This window comes from Sorghum bicolor, chromosome 2 (assembly GCF_000003195.3).
Source record: "Sorghum bicolor cultivar BTx623 chromosome 2, Sorghum_bicolor_NCBIv3, whole genome shotgun sequence".
In the NCBI taxonomy this organism is placed as follows: Eukaryota; Viridiplantae; Streptophyta; class Magnoliopsida; order Poales; family Poaceae; genus Sorghum; species Sorghum bicolor.
The window spans coordinates 70,937,611-70,953,583 of record NC_012871.2 but is presented as its reverse complement, the minus strand read 5'-3'; the positions used below and the strand labels follow the sequence as shown (position 1 = coordinate 70,953,583).

Here is a 15,973-nt window from a genome sequence, read left to right as displayed (position 1 = left end):
TACGTATATTTAACTGATATATCATATTTCATAGGAATCCTAATCTAAATAAAAATTTAAAGCTAGCAAGAGATGTAATATTAGAGTAAGATAAGATTAGACTAATTTCTATTTTTATTATTAAATAAATATGTCTCCGAGCTACATATTATTGTAAATATTAACTATCTAATACCATAGATGTCATGGTTATCAATAAAATAAATTATAGACTTTAAATTTTATAAAAAATAAATATAAATAGATATGTAACATCTATTTGATGTTTTTCTCTCGTTGCAACGCACAAACATATTTGCTATTAAATTCTAATATGTCAAGGAGCCAAATTATAATACGAAAATGAGTCAACCTATAACCTCTCCCTCTAGCAACATACAACGCATACGCAATACAAGAATTATCGTACATTGAACGTAGCATGACTCTCTGGACGTCTAAAGCAGAGAATAATTTCTCTATCATGATCTGCTACGCATAATACACCCATATAGTTACATATATAGATGGTAAAACACACCTATAGTCGGCATATCAAGCAGGGGATCATGTGCGTAGATTCATGTGTTTCTTGTGATTACTTTTGACTGTCGGGACTTCATCATCAACTCGGTATGGCACCAACCCCTCGTCGTCACGTTGGCCAAGAACCAAGCTTGGGGGTGTGGACGGCAACAAGTATGAACTTGACGGGTAATGTCATTATATACCAACCAAACAAAATTCTACCTGCTAAAAATATAGCTATCCGAGCATGGGTAGAAGATTTTACTATGCCCGTACCCCGCGCCGGTAAAAAGACCCAGTGGGCAGCACACATCCAAATGCATATATCCACTATAGACAATAAATATGAATATGAATATATTGTTACTAAAATTATATATCATGAATATGTATCAATGGAAATCAAACAGTAACAACGCAGGAACAAAACTTCGCCAATTAACAGTCTCATAGTCATAAGTCTAATAGAGACATGTACATTTTATAGTATTCAATGAAGACATATATGCAGCTGAAAATGATTATAGATTACACATGGGTACACATATGTGGGTACTATGTACCGACAACCGATGGATACTATTTTTTATCCATTAGCATACCCGACATCTTTCCACACCCATCACTTTATCGGTTAAGGTCGTTCGAAAAGATTTCGGATTTCGATATTGTAATATTTTTGTTTTTATTTGATAAATATTATCCAATCATGGACTAACTAGACTCAAAAGATTCATCTCGTGATTTACAGGCAAACTGTGTAATTAATTTTGTTTTTATCTATATCTAATACTTCATGCATGTGCCCCAAGATTCGATGTGACGGGTAGTTAAGTTTTGGATATGAAAATATTTTTCTCCTAAAATATAAGGTACCCAAGCAATTTCAGGATCAAACAAGAAGCATGGCATAATATTAATTTGTCGCTCACTAATTAGTTGTTACTCCGTCCGTCTCAAAATACATGTTATTTTTTTTTAGAGAAACAACTTTAATAAAAAATATATAATTAAATTTATGATACGGAAATTGAAAGCGACAGATAATTTAGGACAGAGGGAGTAGTTTGGTTGTCAACTTGCTTTTTTTTGAAACAATTTTTAAAAGTATGCTTGTTATTGTTATAGGAATTATTTTGCTCAAGACAATGTTTAAAAGGTATGCACAGATACATGTACGGATTAGTTAAAAAAGAAATAGTACTTTATAATATAGAGTACCTTATAATTTTGGATATATTTTAATCGCAGGATATAGGATGGAAGGAGTATTTAGGGAATGAAGTGTGTTAGGATGTAATAAGCCTTGTAATGTCGAACAACACATGCCTTGGAATATAGACGAAGTAAGGTTGATCGAGCCGGCAGCGAAAAAGTTCAAAATTGCCCAGCCTTACAAACTAGGCCCAGTAATGTAACAGAACGGTCCAGTGAGGCCTTTGTAAGCCCAACATATCATTTCTGGCCCGGCCTAGCCCGCTTAAACTCTCTGGGTCCACCTCCTCCCTGCTAGTGCTAGTGCTGCGCCGTTTCGCCTCAAAGCATCTCTCACACACACGGTGGACACACACCATCGTCCTCCTCTGCACTTCGGCAGCGCCCGCGCCACGCCACGCCAGGCAGGCGCCATCGCCGCCGCACGTCCGCTTCGCCTGCGGTCGCATCTCCGGCGTCCCGCCGCCGGAGCACGTCATCCATCCATCTCGAAGTAATTCGCGTCTTCTCTTGTTCGTCCTCGTCGTCGTCGCCCTCTCTCAGCCGAACCGCGTGGACGACTGGAGATCCATCCGTCCGGGCCTGCGGCCGTTTCCATTTTCTGGTATGGCTCCTCATCTTGCTTCCATGGATGGTTACTCGAACTGTGTTGCGTGGGATCTCATCTCTGTGTGCGCAATCGAATCCGCGTCTCTTGTTCGTCCAGCCCATCGGTTATATAAAACTTATATAAGCGGATTTCTTTGCTCGGCGGCACGCTAGTGGTCTAATCCATCCATCTATCCATTGATGTCAACTTGATGTCTCGATTTTTTCCGACGCGCAAGATCGATCTCTGTTGACTCCCTTATGACTTGGCGCAATTCGCTTTGCGACTCGCAAAAAATTTGGGGGTCATCGATGAATCGGTGCGTTACTTGAGAGGATTGATTGATAAAGCGATTAGTGGATCGAGTGTAACATGCAATAGCTGTCAGCGGGGATGCTAATGCTTTGGTGGGGGGATGACCGGAAAATGCAGTCGTTGTTATTTTTTTTCCCTTTGCTACCCTGATGAAAATGCAGCCATGATTAGTATAAAGTTTTTCCTCCTTGAACCTAGTAAAAACCGTGTATATCTACAGTAGGCAATGATGGGATGGGGAAAGGCAAAAGCAATTGTTGGAAGGACCTCAAACGTATCATAGATTTAGAAGCATTGTAGATGCTACTCTGGATGACATTGTTGAACTCGCTTAACAGTTTTCCTTTTGTCCTTCCATGCCTCTAATCCGAGACGGGGGATGTTCGGCGCTGACGTCGACACCTGTTTTGTTGCGTCGCATGTGATATTTTTGCCAGTTTTGTACAGTTTTTCATGGTGTTTAGGTTGTTGGGCAGATATGGTGATTTTTGTATCCGTCGCACACTCGCACTATTTTGCCCTGTTGGATAAATCTTTGCAAGTTTCGAGGTGTTTGGTGTAAATTCCAGAGAAGACATTTTTTGTTCCTAAAGTTTGACCAAACCAGGGCACCCACCATCATCTTCTTTACTTGGCCACTTAAACCGACATCTTTATATATATATATATATATATATATAATTCAATTTTCTTGTTGTGGAACAATTTTGTTTACTTCTGCCCAGCGATACATAGTGCTTTTCGAAAAAAAAAAGCGATACACGGTGGAGTTTTTGCCGCTATGTATCATCCTGTGTGCATTTGTTAAAAGTGTAGCTGTTGCTACAGGACACACAACAAATGCACAAGGATTTAATGACGTCGTCCGCTAGCCAATTTTCACTGTAGCGGTGTCATGTAGCAAAATTCCTAAAATGGCACCTCCCCATAGCAAATTGAAAATTTATTCTGGGGGAGAGTCCCAGTGGTAGGGATGGTTGCTTCACTCACATGCTACAGTTATTCTTTTGACACTAAAATCAAAATTCTAGTTCTAGAGTAAAAAATGTGGCAACTTTTATAACAATGTTCTAACCAGAATATATGTTGCATGTAGTAGTAGTAGTAGTAGTTAATATAACAATTAAATATATATATAATTCACTCGCACATGATGCATTAAACATTGTACTGTACTTGGTATCATTATCTTGAATTGATTGATAATCTTTCAGGATCTTATATTAATCGGTTGCTAAGGTTTAGAATCTACCACGTACAACCTTGGCTAAAAGAAAGTACTCAAACAAAGGTGCACGCAAGGTCGCAAAAAAAAAAAGGTGCACGCACAGGCCCATTCTACAGGCCCAAAACTTCCCCGGGTTTTCTTTTGCCAGCCCAACCCGGCCCGTAATGCGCTGGGGGTCCACCTCCACCCGGCTGCCCCCGTCTGGTTTGGTTTGTCTCAAAGCATCTCTCAAACTCTCTCACAGACTCACCATCGCATCGACCTCCTCACCACTTCGGCAGCGCCCGCGCCAGGCGCCAGCGCCGCCGCCGTCCACTTCACCAGCGGCCGCGTCTCCGGCATCCTGACGCCGAGCACGCTGGCCGCTTCCAAGTATAATCCTCCATCTGCATCTTCGTCGTCGTACTCCTCTTCTGTATTGTAGTGGCGTGGACTGGAGATCCGTCCGGACCCGCGACTGATTCTGCTGGTAAAGTACCATAGCTTGCTTAGATGTGTTGTTCTAAGAATTGTCTTGTCCGGGATCTCATCCTTGCTTTGAACAATCAAATCCGCATCTTTCGTTAGTTCTCTCCGTCGGTTAGCATCGGATTTGCTTGTTTCGTGAGACGCTACTAATCCAATCCATCCGTCGATGGTTCGGTTAGGCTCTTATTCGTCAGCTCGCGAGATCGATCTCACTTGACCCCGTACAACTTGGTACCGAAGCGCGGGTGCAGTTCAGTTTCCAAGTCGGAAAAATTTGGGGGGGTCAATTGAAAACCATGTCCGACGTTTAAGTTTTCTCCTGGCTGGCGTGGGATTGATAAAAAGCAATTGTTCGTTAGCTTTTTTATATACTGATCGGTGGATCAAGCCTAGTCAGCAATTGCTTTCACTGCTAATGCAAATTTCTGGTGGGGGTGACTGCAAAATGCTGCCATTTTAGTTTTTATTTAGAGCAGTAGAAGGTTTTTTATCCATCGGCATAGTATGCTTTTTAGATTTAGAAGTTGGAAATGTTGGAATGCAGGAACCATGTATGCTTTCCATGACGTCTAACTTGCTGTATTTAAATCTCTTTTTGGTATATGCTTTATTTATGTCATAAAACAGCACTGCAAATTTGGAAGTTCTTCTTCATTGACCAATGAGCAATCAATGGCATATCCAGGCTGCGATGTGATGGATTATTCATTAGTTTGAAGTGCCACGTGTTATTCTGCACTTCTTGTCATTTGATGTATATTGCTGAGTACATTGATCCACAAGTTTTCCATTGGAATTTTGGTCCCGCTAATGCTAATCCTGTACCTTTTTTCACAGATGGATTCTCTTGAAATCAAGAAAGAAGAAGATTGTCAGGTAGATATCTTCATTCTGCATATTTATGTTCTACCAATCATCTTTGCATTAGCCATCATGGATCCTAATACTGTACTCCCATTGCTTCCGTACAGATGGAACCCATTGAAATCAAGGATGATGAAGAGCATGCGATAGAGATGCTTGTTGATCAGCCTCGTTTTCTAGAACCTCTATGTCCAGAGGAGGTCAACGAAGACACACGGGTCTACCCTCGTGTAGGGGATGAGTACCAGGTGAAAGTTCCAGATCTACTTACTGTAGAGGAACAGATGAAACTAAGGTCATCAACAGTTTATGACGGCGTGGTGTTTGGCTTTGAGTACCCTGTGGGAGTAGGGTTAGCTATTCCAGTCACATGGACCCAAAATAGAAGCAGTCATATAAAAGAAGAGCAGAGGGGATTTTCAGGACACAGTTCATCTCCTTCACAAGATGAAGGTTCCAACCACAACAGTGGAAATGTTCCGGAAAATTTGTATCAGCATGGTGTTTGTTCAGATTGTCTAAACTGTAAAGTTGAATCTGCTGAACAAGTTGAGAATTTATCAGGATCTGCTAGACAAGACATGCACTGCTTACAGAAAAGGAAGCTTTTAGGTGGTTCTTGTGTAAATAGGAAACTCAATGATTCTTTTCCATTGCCTGGGATGCCAAGATACTCCTGGACTGATGAAGAGGCACAGACTTTTCTTCTCGGTCTTTACATTTTTGGGAAAAATCTTGTCCAGGTGACAAAATTTACTGAAACTAAGACGATGGGAGAAGTTTTGTCATACTACTATGGAGAATTTTTCAGGTCTGATGCATACAAACGATGGGCTGCTTGTAGAAAAGCAAGAAGTAGGAGGTGTATTCTTGGGCTGCGTATATTTTCTGGTCCAAGGCAGCAGGAGTTGTTATCCCGTTTGCTTGCTGGTGTAGCTAGGGAAGTTGAAGCTCCTTTGATGGAGGTGTGTTGACTTTTCTTTTCCTCTACTTTTTCCTACTGAATCAAACCACTGAAAACCGATGTGTAGGATCAGTTCGATAACTACAGGCCTATACATATTCTAATGTCTTTATTTTTTTTTAATGATGCTTAGGGCAATGCAGTTCATCAGCATTGCTGCTGTATTTGTTCCATTGTATAGCCTTTTAAACCATGCTTCTCTGCTTTTCGAAAGACCTAGCATGAGTATGATTGTTCTTATTTATTTTGTAGAGTGTAGTTTTTTTTCACCTTTTCCGCTAAGAAGCCCCTGAATTTCATCTAGCAGCTCATTGCATCGATGTAATTCCATCAGCTCTCTCAAGTGACTGACCGCAATATATGGTTTCTGCAGGTCTTTAAGATCTTCAATGAAGGAATATCTACTTTTGAGCAGTTTATTTTGACCTTAAGATCCACAGTTGGTGCTCAAGTTCTTGTAGACGCAATTGGAGTTGGCAAGGGAAAATATGACCTGACAGGATTTGCATTAGATCCTAGTAGAAATCATGGTATCTCCATGCGCCCAGAAATCCCTGTTGGCAAGGCTTGCTCGGCACTTTCATCTGGAGATATCATAAAGTTTTTGACTGGTGATTTCAGACTGAGCAAGGCAAGATCGAATGATCTATTCTGGGAGGCTGTCTGGCCTCGCTTGCTTTCAAGGGGCTGGCACTCAGAGCAGCCTAAGGATTCTTCACCAATTGGAAAGCATGCTTTAGTCTTTCTGATTCCAGGTGTAAAGAAATTTTCTAGAAAGAAGCTTGTCAAGGGAAATCATTATTTTGATTCTGTTAGTGATGTCTTGAGCAAAGTTGCATCTGAACCAAGGCTGCTTGAATTTGGAGTTGAGCGTGGTAATGATGACAGTGGGATTAAGCATGAAAATGGATGGAGCCATGATTCTGAATCTGACAGAAACATACTTCCTAACAAGAAACCAAGCTATAGTCGTCCCACTGAGCCCGGTTGTTCTCCAGAGCTAATGAAATTTACTGTGGTGGATACCAGTCTTGTTCAAGGGGAAGAACCATCTAAGGTGAGGTCACTAAGAAACCTACCAACAGAATCCAGTCAAGGTTACATGTATTCACCACATTCTGGAGGTTCTGGGAGTGACAGCTCAGAGGAACACTCAGATTCTGAGGACAGCTCTCAGCCTTATGAACATATAATTACTGATGATCGAAGGACAACTGATGCAAAGTATGCTAGCGAGGAGAGAAAAAGTAAGCCCCTAACAGCTGATAAGGTGGACTCTAATGCAATTCAGATGTCTGCTTCCTCAGGCACATTAGTGTCGATCGATGGTCATGTTTCAACTGATCAAGGTTTCAGCACAATGAATAATATATCCTCTTCAAATGCAACTATTCTTCCTGTTGATTTTCAAATGGTCCATGCTCCTACTACTTCCACTGAAATAAGCTTTCAGTTTGATCAAAGGCTTAATGCTGAGTCCCAAATTTTCTTAGCACCTTTTTCAAAAAGGAGGAGGTTAGTTTCATCTAAGACTGAAAGAACTGGTCGCAAGAATACCGCCACCCATGAAAACCATCACTGGAAGCAAGTTGACGAGCCAGTGCATTATGATGCATCTGGAGAAAATGAAGCAAGTGGGCCCAAATCTTTTGTATGGGGTGCAACTCCAAGCTCATCAACTAACATTTCCTTTGAAGTGGATAACAAGAAACCGTACTGCAGACAGCTTGACAACATGCCCCCTAATTCTGAAACAATGGTTTACAAGGAAACATGCCAAAATAGGCATGTCATTGATCTTAATATCCCACAAATGCCTTCTGATTTTGAGTCAACTGTGAGCTACATCATCCCTCCATCTGACAACAATGCAGAAACCATGGTCAGACCTCAGCGTACTTCAGGAGCTGAGGAGGTGACTGGCCGCCTTCCAGACATAGATGCCTCTAGTGATGTGCTCTATGATGAGCTTTCTTTCAACTCAAGAAGACATAGTAGCAGAAGCCGCCCACCAACAGCTCGAGCTCTGGAAGCTCTTGCCTGTGGCTTTCTTGGGACTAAACAGAAGGGCAGGGAGGCAAGTTTCCCATCTTCAAGCAGGAGCAGCAGACCTGTTCGTCGACCACGACGATCACCTGATGTTGCACTGCCATTTCCTTCTGAAGGCAAAGAATGTACTTCTCGTTTTCCCGATCCACCCATGGATGTCAGTGGATGGCGGATGAATAATCCTCCGTACCAAATGATTCACAGCAGCTCCTCTGATAAATCCACAGAAAAAGGTAGCCCTGACTTGTTTGGAGCAGACAAGTCTACTGACAAAGGAGTTCATGAATTGTTTGGCATACCTTAGATCACATGGTAGTAAGGTCGATCATATCCTGCTATAACTTTGGATTAGTCAACCTTTATTGAATCGATTACTGCTGGTTAAGAGAGTGCAGTGATGGTATGGTCAGAATGCAGCCTGCAGTAAGTCATGGGTACTGCTTGTTCAAACTTTAGTTTGTTGTTGAGAAACAAATGGAAGAAGCTTATACAACTGAGGTTTCTGTTTCAGCTATAGTTTTGTGCATGCCTATTGCCTAAATATTTCAGTCTTGATACTTAACAAGAACAGATGAGACCAACGAACTACAAAGATGTGATCGACGATTCATTTCGCATCGGCGCTTCATCCTCCAGTGGCTTATCAAATTTTATGTGATAGAATCATGTGCTTCTTGTTCGGAAGCCTATGATGAATCTTTTACCTTTTTCTTTGAGATTTTATGATTAAACTTTACTGAGAGTTATACTCTTGCTTTTTATTACATGTACTATGTGGGGGTAGCTGAACAAGTGTAATATTGCACCATATAAGAACTATACCTGAACTAAACTTGAGAGTTGAGACTGTATCTCTGTCGACGAGCCCAGAAGACCTAAATCCTAATGTTCTAAGCTTACTTGTGAAAATGCATATGTTCTCTGCGTGCTTGTGAAAAGTCTGTATACTCATGATATGTTTTGAGGTTAAGAGTCTCTACTTGCTAGGTTAGATCATTATTTTTCCGTGATCTAAGTTTGGTGTATGCTACAAGTTGCATCTTCTGTTGGGTGTCTTTTGGGTTACTAGCTATTTCTGAGTTTGGCACTTGACACATTTTGGCATAATGCTTTAGGTTGTGATGATCATATAGGTTTGCTTGCTTGTGACCTACACTTGCTTTTTCCTAAATTTCACGAGATCCATTTTTTCCAGACACCATATTTTAATGTCTTAGGTTTCAGTTGCACGTGCTCAAATAATACTTGTTTGGAGAAAATCGTCCCACTGTTGATCAGAAAACTTCATTTTATTACGCAAGAAGAGGAATTACAACAAGAGTACTACAATTTCCCAAATCCCAATACAGAAATAGTTTAAATAATGAAGTGATGGCTCATTCACCTGAACATTTTTTTTTTGAGGGGTTACCTCAACACATATCTTATGTGTTTAATGGTCCAAAGAATAGTTGTGCCCACACATTGGTCTGCATTTGGGCGATCGAAATCGAATAAATGGAAACTCAACAGGCAAAACTAGCAAAGCCTCTTGGCTTCGGAAAGCTTTTCCCAGCGTAGGTGTCGCTGATCTGTGCTCTCACCACTGGATTGGCTCTGTACATGCTACAGACTAGCACATGATCCCTTTATGTTTATGCTCAGGCTCAGCGTGGTTAGATCTTAGATGTGCCTTGAACATGGATCACATCCCTGATGACGCCCATTATGAAATCACAATGCGCATCTAGTTACCGCGGAAGCGAGGGTGGCATTGTTTGTAAATGTCCCTTAGTTGAGTCGATTCGCGCCGACCCTGATGCAAACATCTTCCTGTCAATGGACTGATAGCGGTTGGAACCCAGAGTCCCAGTGCTTTCGATGGACCTCATGTACTCAGAAGCATTGTTCTCAATGATCAGAGCGTCCTCCAGCTCCCTGAGGACATCCTCCATAGTTGGCCTGAAGGTTGAGAAGGGCTCGGTACATACAGATGCGACCTCGAGCACTCTCCACATGGCCTCTGAGCAATATTGCCCTTTTATGCCAGGGTCCACCATCTCTTCGATCTTGTACTCCGTGATGTAAGGTTTTGCCTGCATGGCATGGATGGATGCAAGATTATTTTTGGACTCCTGGAGCTGAAATATGTCATTTCATTTGTTTTTCAAAACTACTATGATGAATATAGACTAGTGGCAGCTTCCAAACAGATAATGTTACAAATTACAATGGATGATTGTAGAGTGCTTGTTCAAAAAAAAAAAAGATTGTAGAGTGCAGTGTGAACTTACCCACTCAACTAAGCTCCATTCAGCACGAGGCCTTTTGACATCAAGAGGTTCTCTTCCCGTCACAATTTCTAACAGGACTACTCCAAAACTGAAGACATCGCTTCTGGTTGATAACACCTGAGTGGAATAGTATCTAAAAGAAAAAAACAACGCCCAAACATAATGAACATAAGGTGAAAGACTTGTCATTTTGGACAACTTACTCCCGGGATAATGCTATGTTCACGTTAATAGAAAACATTTAAATTTCACTCAACTTTCTTACCAAACAATATTGTTCTATCTATTTAAATCACTGCTATTCCATTATTTTCAACTTACAGTCTTTCAGCCCTTTTCCATTGTTTCCAAAGTGAAAGAGACGAGAGAACTTACTCAGGGTCCAAATATCCAGCAGTTCCCCTCACTTCCATTGATGGATTGCTGTCACCTTCCTGTGGTGCATACTTGGAAAACCCAAAGTCAGCAACCTTGCCACACATGCTGTGATCCAGAAGTATGTTGCTTGATTTAATATCTCTGTGTATGACACAACGCCCAGCAAAATTGTGCAGATATACTAGCCCTGAACAAGCAAAACAAGCTGTGAATTATGTAATATGGACAAATAAAAAGGAAGTATTTACGCTGTTCAATTATTTATAGAGAAAAGGTAAGATCATAAAGTAACATGGCATGTCCTTCAACTGCATGATATTATTTAGTTCAATCCCATTGTAGAAGTGTACTGAGTTTACCTCTAGCAGCACCAATGCAAACAGACAGTCTCGTGGGCCAATCAAGAACTTTTCTTTTTGATGCCTCACCTACAGAATGAAAAAAAATAATATAAATAAGGGTCTTCCAACTGTTCTTTTTTTTTAAAAAAAAAACTATGTCAAGCTTGATACCGTAGAGGCGATCTTGTAGTGAGCCATTGGACATGAACGGATAGACCAATATCTGCTGATCTTTTTCACAGCAATAGCCGATAAGCGGGACTAAATTCTCATGCCACACAGCAGAAAGAAGTCTTAACTGCACTTGTGATTAGGGGAAAATTATTCAACAGATATGTATGGTAAAAATAAAAGAATAGAACTAAAGGAAGAAACAGGGTTGATGTAGAATTTGACCACATCATAGAATATAGTTATTATGGAATATTTTGCAAGATATGGCAGCAGCAACTGAAGATAACTTTTAAGAGAAGATTGTGACACGGCCAAATGCCACATCCATGGTTAAGAACAAACTCTTCCCCACGAGATTCATTTATGCCAGTATAGTTTTCTTTAGAAGAAAAAAAAATGATGCTAATGTGGGTAGAATTGGTCTGTACCTCATTGTTAAACTCACGTGTTCCCTGTGTCGATGAAGTTGAGCGGACTTTTACTGCAACTTCTTGCCCATTTGCTAATGCACCTCGATAAACTGATCCAAACCCACCCTCTCCTATCAAAGTTTTGAAGCTGCCTGTTGCAGTCTGGATTGATTTGAAGGAAAACTGTTGTACTGCAGGGTTTGTAGTATCGACGCTGCATTCTTGAAAAACAGGATCTGCATAGACCAGTGTAAAACAAGCATTGACTTATCTATTACGTATTTAAGCCATGGATGCACAGAAGAATGAAACATTTGCACTACTTTATTCTTGCTAGTCTCCCACTGAAATCAAAATTGAATGCTGATTCTGTTCAAATGGTTTTCATGGCATATTATCATTGGTGTGCTTCCTTTCGTTTACTCAATCATATAGCTTCTGGTAATCGTGCATGGCATCTTAGAGGTTATACATTGCACAAAAGGTCTGTTTCATCCACCAAATAGGAAAATATAAAGGCTTTTGATCACAAACATGTTCAAATGTACATATGCAAGCAGGACTGCACAGCACGATCGAACAATGCACGGTGCAAGACATCTACTATCTGACTTTAGCAGCAGGAGACATACTTGTTGTAGAAGAACAGTCCTTTTTTGGAGAACGCCGTTCACGTTTGTTAAAACAAACAAAGAACGATCCGAGTGCAACAGTACATGCCAAAGATCCTCCGGCAACACCACCAATAACAAATACTCTCTGACTGGCAACTGCAGGTGGGCTTTGGTACTCTTCAGCAGGAGAGCTATAGTACTCTTGGGTAGCACATCCTCCATGGCTTTTCAATTTTCAGAAATAATAAAGGATAGTAAAATTATGTTTCCGCCACACATGACAAGAAAAGATGAACATCATAACAGAAATTTCACCTGAAATTTACGCCACTAGAAAATCCATCAGGCTGCTTATAGCTCAACAAGGGGTTGCAAATCACCGACCTGAATTAATTAAATGATAGTGTCCAGTTAGATCTTTTTGGTAGAAATCATAAAAAATATCCAAGTGATGTAAGAAGCATATGTTATCAAATGGAAACAAGATGATCTGAATTGGATGGCAAAATCTAGAATTGCTTACTGATTCGATTGAAGCAATCATCTTTGTAACATAAGGAGAAAAAAGAAGAACAAGGTAGCATGTACTTACAGCTTCTGCAGGTGTCCGAGAGCAGAAAAGGATGCCGGAATAAATCCAGTGAAGTTATTATACTGAAGATAACTGCACCCACAGCAGTAAGAAAATAAAGTCAACACCTAGCAAATGCAAAGCATGAATTCACAATTTCACATGAAAGCAGACAGCTAAACATACATTTCATTTAGCTCCGTCAAGTTACCAATCGCTGCAGGAATCGGCCCTTGCAAGTTCTTCGAAGAAAAGTTCCTACGCAAATCGCAAATACCAACCAATCACTGTTTCGTTCAATTCAACACCAACTCACAAATGCAATGCTCTATCAAAAAGGTAAAGGAAAATTCAGAAAGGCAAGGACGGTAGGAGCGACATAGAAGGATCCGAATTCACAGCACAAGAACAACAAATTCCAAAATTAGCAGCAAGGAAATAGGTGTTGCCGGCGTGTTCTCAAAAGTCAAAACTACATGTGCGCGTGATGAGCAAATTAACGTCCACAATTTTTGGTGATCACTCACAGCTTGACTACGACCTGGCCACCATCCTTGGGTTCGCAAGAGAACCCTTCCCAGGTAGACGGAGAACACGGGTCCCCGTTCCATGATTCGAGCATCTCATGCCCACGGTTCCTCTGTGACAGCTCCTCCTTCAATCGTTTCGCAACATCCGCTGCGTCAAAGTCAACAGAAAACCCCACCATCACATCAGAAAGAAGCACAACGACACAACCGAAGCATTGAATTTGGAAGGAAGCAGCAGTAAGTCACGTCATTCAGATGCAAAAACAGTAGCCTGCTGTGTGCACGCAAAATCCGGTCGTTGATGCAATCCACCAAACATTCCAGCGGCACTCAGGGCGCGCGCGCGAGCTGATAATCAGAACTTGAAAAAGGGATTCAGTCACGACGGCAAGACTCTACCTTGAGTGAGGCCGTGGGACGGCGCGGCGGTGGCGAGGGCCAGGAGCAGCGCGTAGAGGAGGAGGGAGCGGGCGGCCATACCACGGGGGCGTGGCCGCTACCACCGCTGCCGGCCGGCAGGCGGAAGGCAAAGGGAGCTTGGAGGGTTGGAAAGGGTCAGCAGTGGGGCGGTTGATTGGCGCGTTGTTTTGTAGCATCGCCGCTTGTCTGCTGGCGCTCGGCACGGCCGTCGACAGCGACGGCGCGCTTTTTCTTTCGCTGCAACTGCACTGTTCCGGTGCGTCATCGATCGTTGCCGCCGCAGGCCCGGATATTCTTGGGCAGTGTATGCTCACGGGGGGTGAGCGCTACGGTACAGGCTTGACCAGCGTCAGCGAGATGCTCCTTGCGACCTTGCTCTGAAGGGGGAGGGTGAGGGAGAAATGTGTCAATTGAGTGTGATTTTGAGTATTGTTATTAGACATTGTCGGCAGCTTACCGATCTTAAGAGGAACACCAACCCGTCTGAGTATCTGATGGCATCTAGAACTTGTTTCGCTCGAAGTCGTTTCTCCAATATGCCTTTGACCTGGAGCACAAAAACAATTGAACCAGATAACGATAGGAAAATAAATACGGCACCAGTCTCTTGTTTGCAGCAAGTTCAGTTTCGCAACTTCACGTACTACCGGACTTCGGGGCGGATGGAATGATGCCTATAGAACAATCCTCATTTCAGAGAAGCACGTTGGAACCGGCCCATGGCCCAACACAAAATGAGCATTGGTGCCTACTGGGCTTTTCCTATTTTGTACTCCTATATATATTGGCCTTCAGTTCCTTCGTGTAATACCAAAACCCGAGCATTTTTAGGCCTTGTTTAGTTCTAAAAAATTTTGCAAAATGTGAACAGTACTAATTTCGTTTGTATTTGACAAATATTGTTCAATCATGGACTAACTAGGCTTAAAAGATTCGTCTCGTCAATTTCGATCAAACTGTGTAATTAGTTTTTATTTTTATCTATATTTAATACTTCATGTATACGTCTAAAGATTCGATGTGACGGGGAATCTGAAAAATTTTGCAAAATTTATAGGGAACTAAACAAGGCCTTAGAGCATGTTTGGATCCGTTAATACATGTTACATGTTCCTTCTGGGTTACATGTTAACTTTCAAAAAAGTTTCTTGGTTCCCATAAATGTGCTAGCAGAAAAACAGTTCATTTAGCACAAACTTTTGGATGTGAAATTGGGAGCATTGCCCTTTACTTATCTGGGTCTAGCCCTTGGGACCACCAGACCCTCAATTCAAGAGTTTAGCCCTCTCCTGTCCAAAATGGAAAGGAGATTGTTAGGTGTAAGTAAATTTCTTTCATACCAAGGAAGACTCATATTGCTCAACTCTGTATTTTCTGACCTACCCACTTACTATATATGCAGCCTTGTATCAGGTCAGAAAATACAGAGTTGAGCACTGCTTGTGGAGCAAGGGAGATATCAGTAGAAGAGGCACCTGCCTTGCTGCCTAGGAACCAGCCTGCAGGACCAAAGATGATGGAGGACTTGGGATTATCGATAGGAAAAACCAAAACATTGCTCTGCTGATGAAGTTCCTTGGTAAATTTTATAACCACGTAGATATCCCCTGGTTCAACTTAACTTGGCCAAAGTTATATCATAATTCCAATATCCCACCTCATGATAGAAGCCCAAGTGGATACTTTTGGCACAAAGATATCATCAAGTTGTTTGGGAAATTTAAAGATTTTACCATTTGCCATCCAAACTCTGGTGCCTCTACCTCCCTTTGGAAGCATAATTGGACTGGTCAAGTTCTTGAGAGCAAATATCCACACATTTTCTCCTTCTCCAAGAAGGCAAATTGCTCTTTTCAATATATCTTCAGCAATGAGATCAATCAAAAAAAGTTCCTGCTTTTGTCAGTTCAAGCCTCACAACAACTCACTGAACTTCAAGAAATCATCAGTGACAGAAAGTGGGATCAAACTACACATGATATTTGGCATTATAGCTGGGAACTGTTTTCTCCTCAAAGAAGGCCTGCTCTCAACTCCAGGGATCCTTGGAAGCTTCCCTCTAT

At 41.6% G+C, this 15,973-nt stretch overlaps 2 protein-coding genes across 4 annotated transcripts; one reads left to right on the top strand and one right to left on the bottom strand.

Moving 5' to 3' along the window:
* LOC8081767 lies at window positions 2,040–9,112 on the top strand. Of its 3 annotated transcripts, none has more exons than XM_021453173.1 (4): window positions 2,040–2,326; window positions 5,160–5,198; window positions 5,294–6,151; window positions 6,524–9,112. In XM_021453173.1, exons 2-4 carry the CDS (start codon window positions 5,160–5,162, stop codon window positions 8,501–8,503), a joined length of 2,877 nt encoding a protein of 958 aa, XP_021308848.1. In that variant the 5' UTR covers window positions 2,040–2,326; the 3' UTR covers window positions 8,504–9,112. The 3 variants fall into 3 exon arrangements, with proteins under 3 accessions (XP_021308848.1, XP_002463045.1, XP_021308849.1); XM_002463000.2 differs by lacking the exon at window positions 2,040–2,326 and adding an exon at window positions 4,036–4,323; XM_021453174.1 differs by lacking the exon at window positions 2,040–2,326 and adding an exon at window positions 4,345–5,076.
* On the bottom strand, window positions 9,555–14,190 carry LOC8056355 (nodulation receptor kinase). The gene is made up of 12 exons (XM_002460829.2): window positions 13,890–14,190; window positions 13,488–13,638; window positions 13,147–13,218; window positions 12,982–13,053; window positions 12,705–12,773; window positions 12,408–12,613; window positions 11,794–12,011; window positions 11,363–11,489; window positions 11,210–11,278; window positions 10,848–11,037; window positions 10,473–10,605; window positions 9,555–10,274 (listed from the first exon to the last, which is right to left on the bottom strand). Exons 1-12 carry the CDS (start codon window positions 13,966–13,968, stop codon window positions 9,930–9,932), a joined length of 1,731 nt encoding a protein of 576 aa, XP_002460874.1. The 5' UTR covers window positions 13,969–14,190; the 3' UTR covers window positions 9,555–9,929.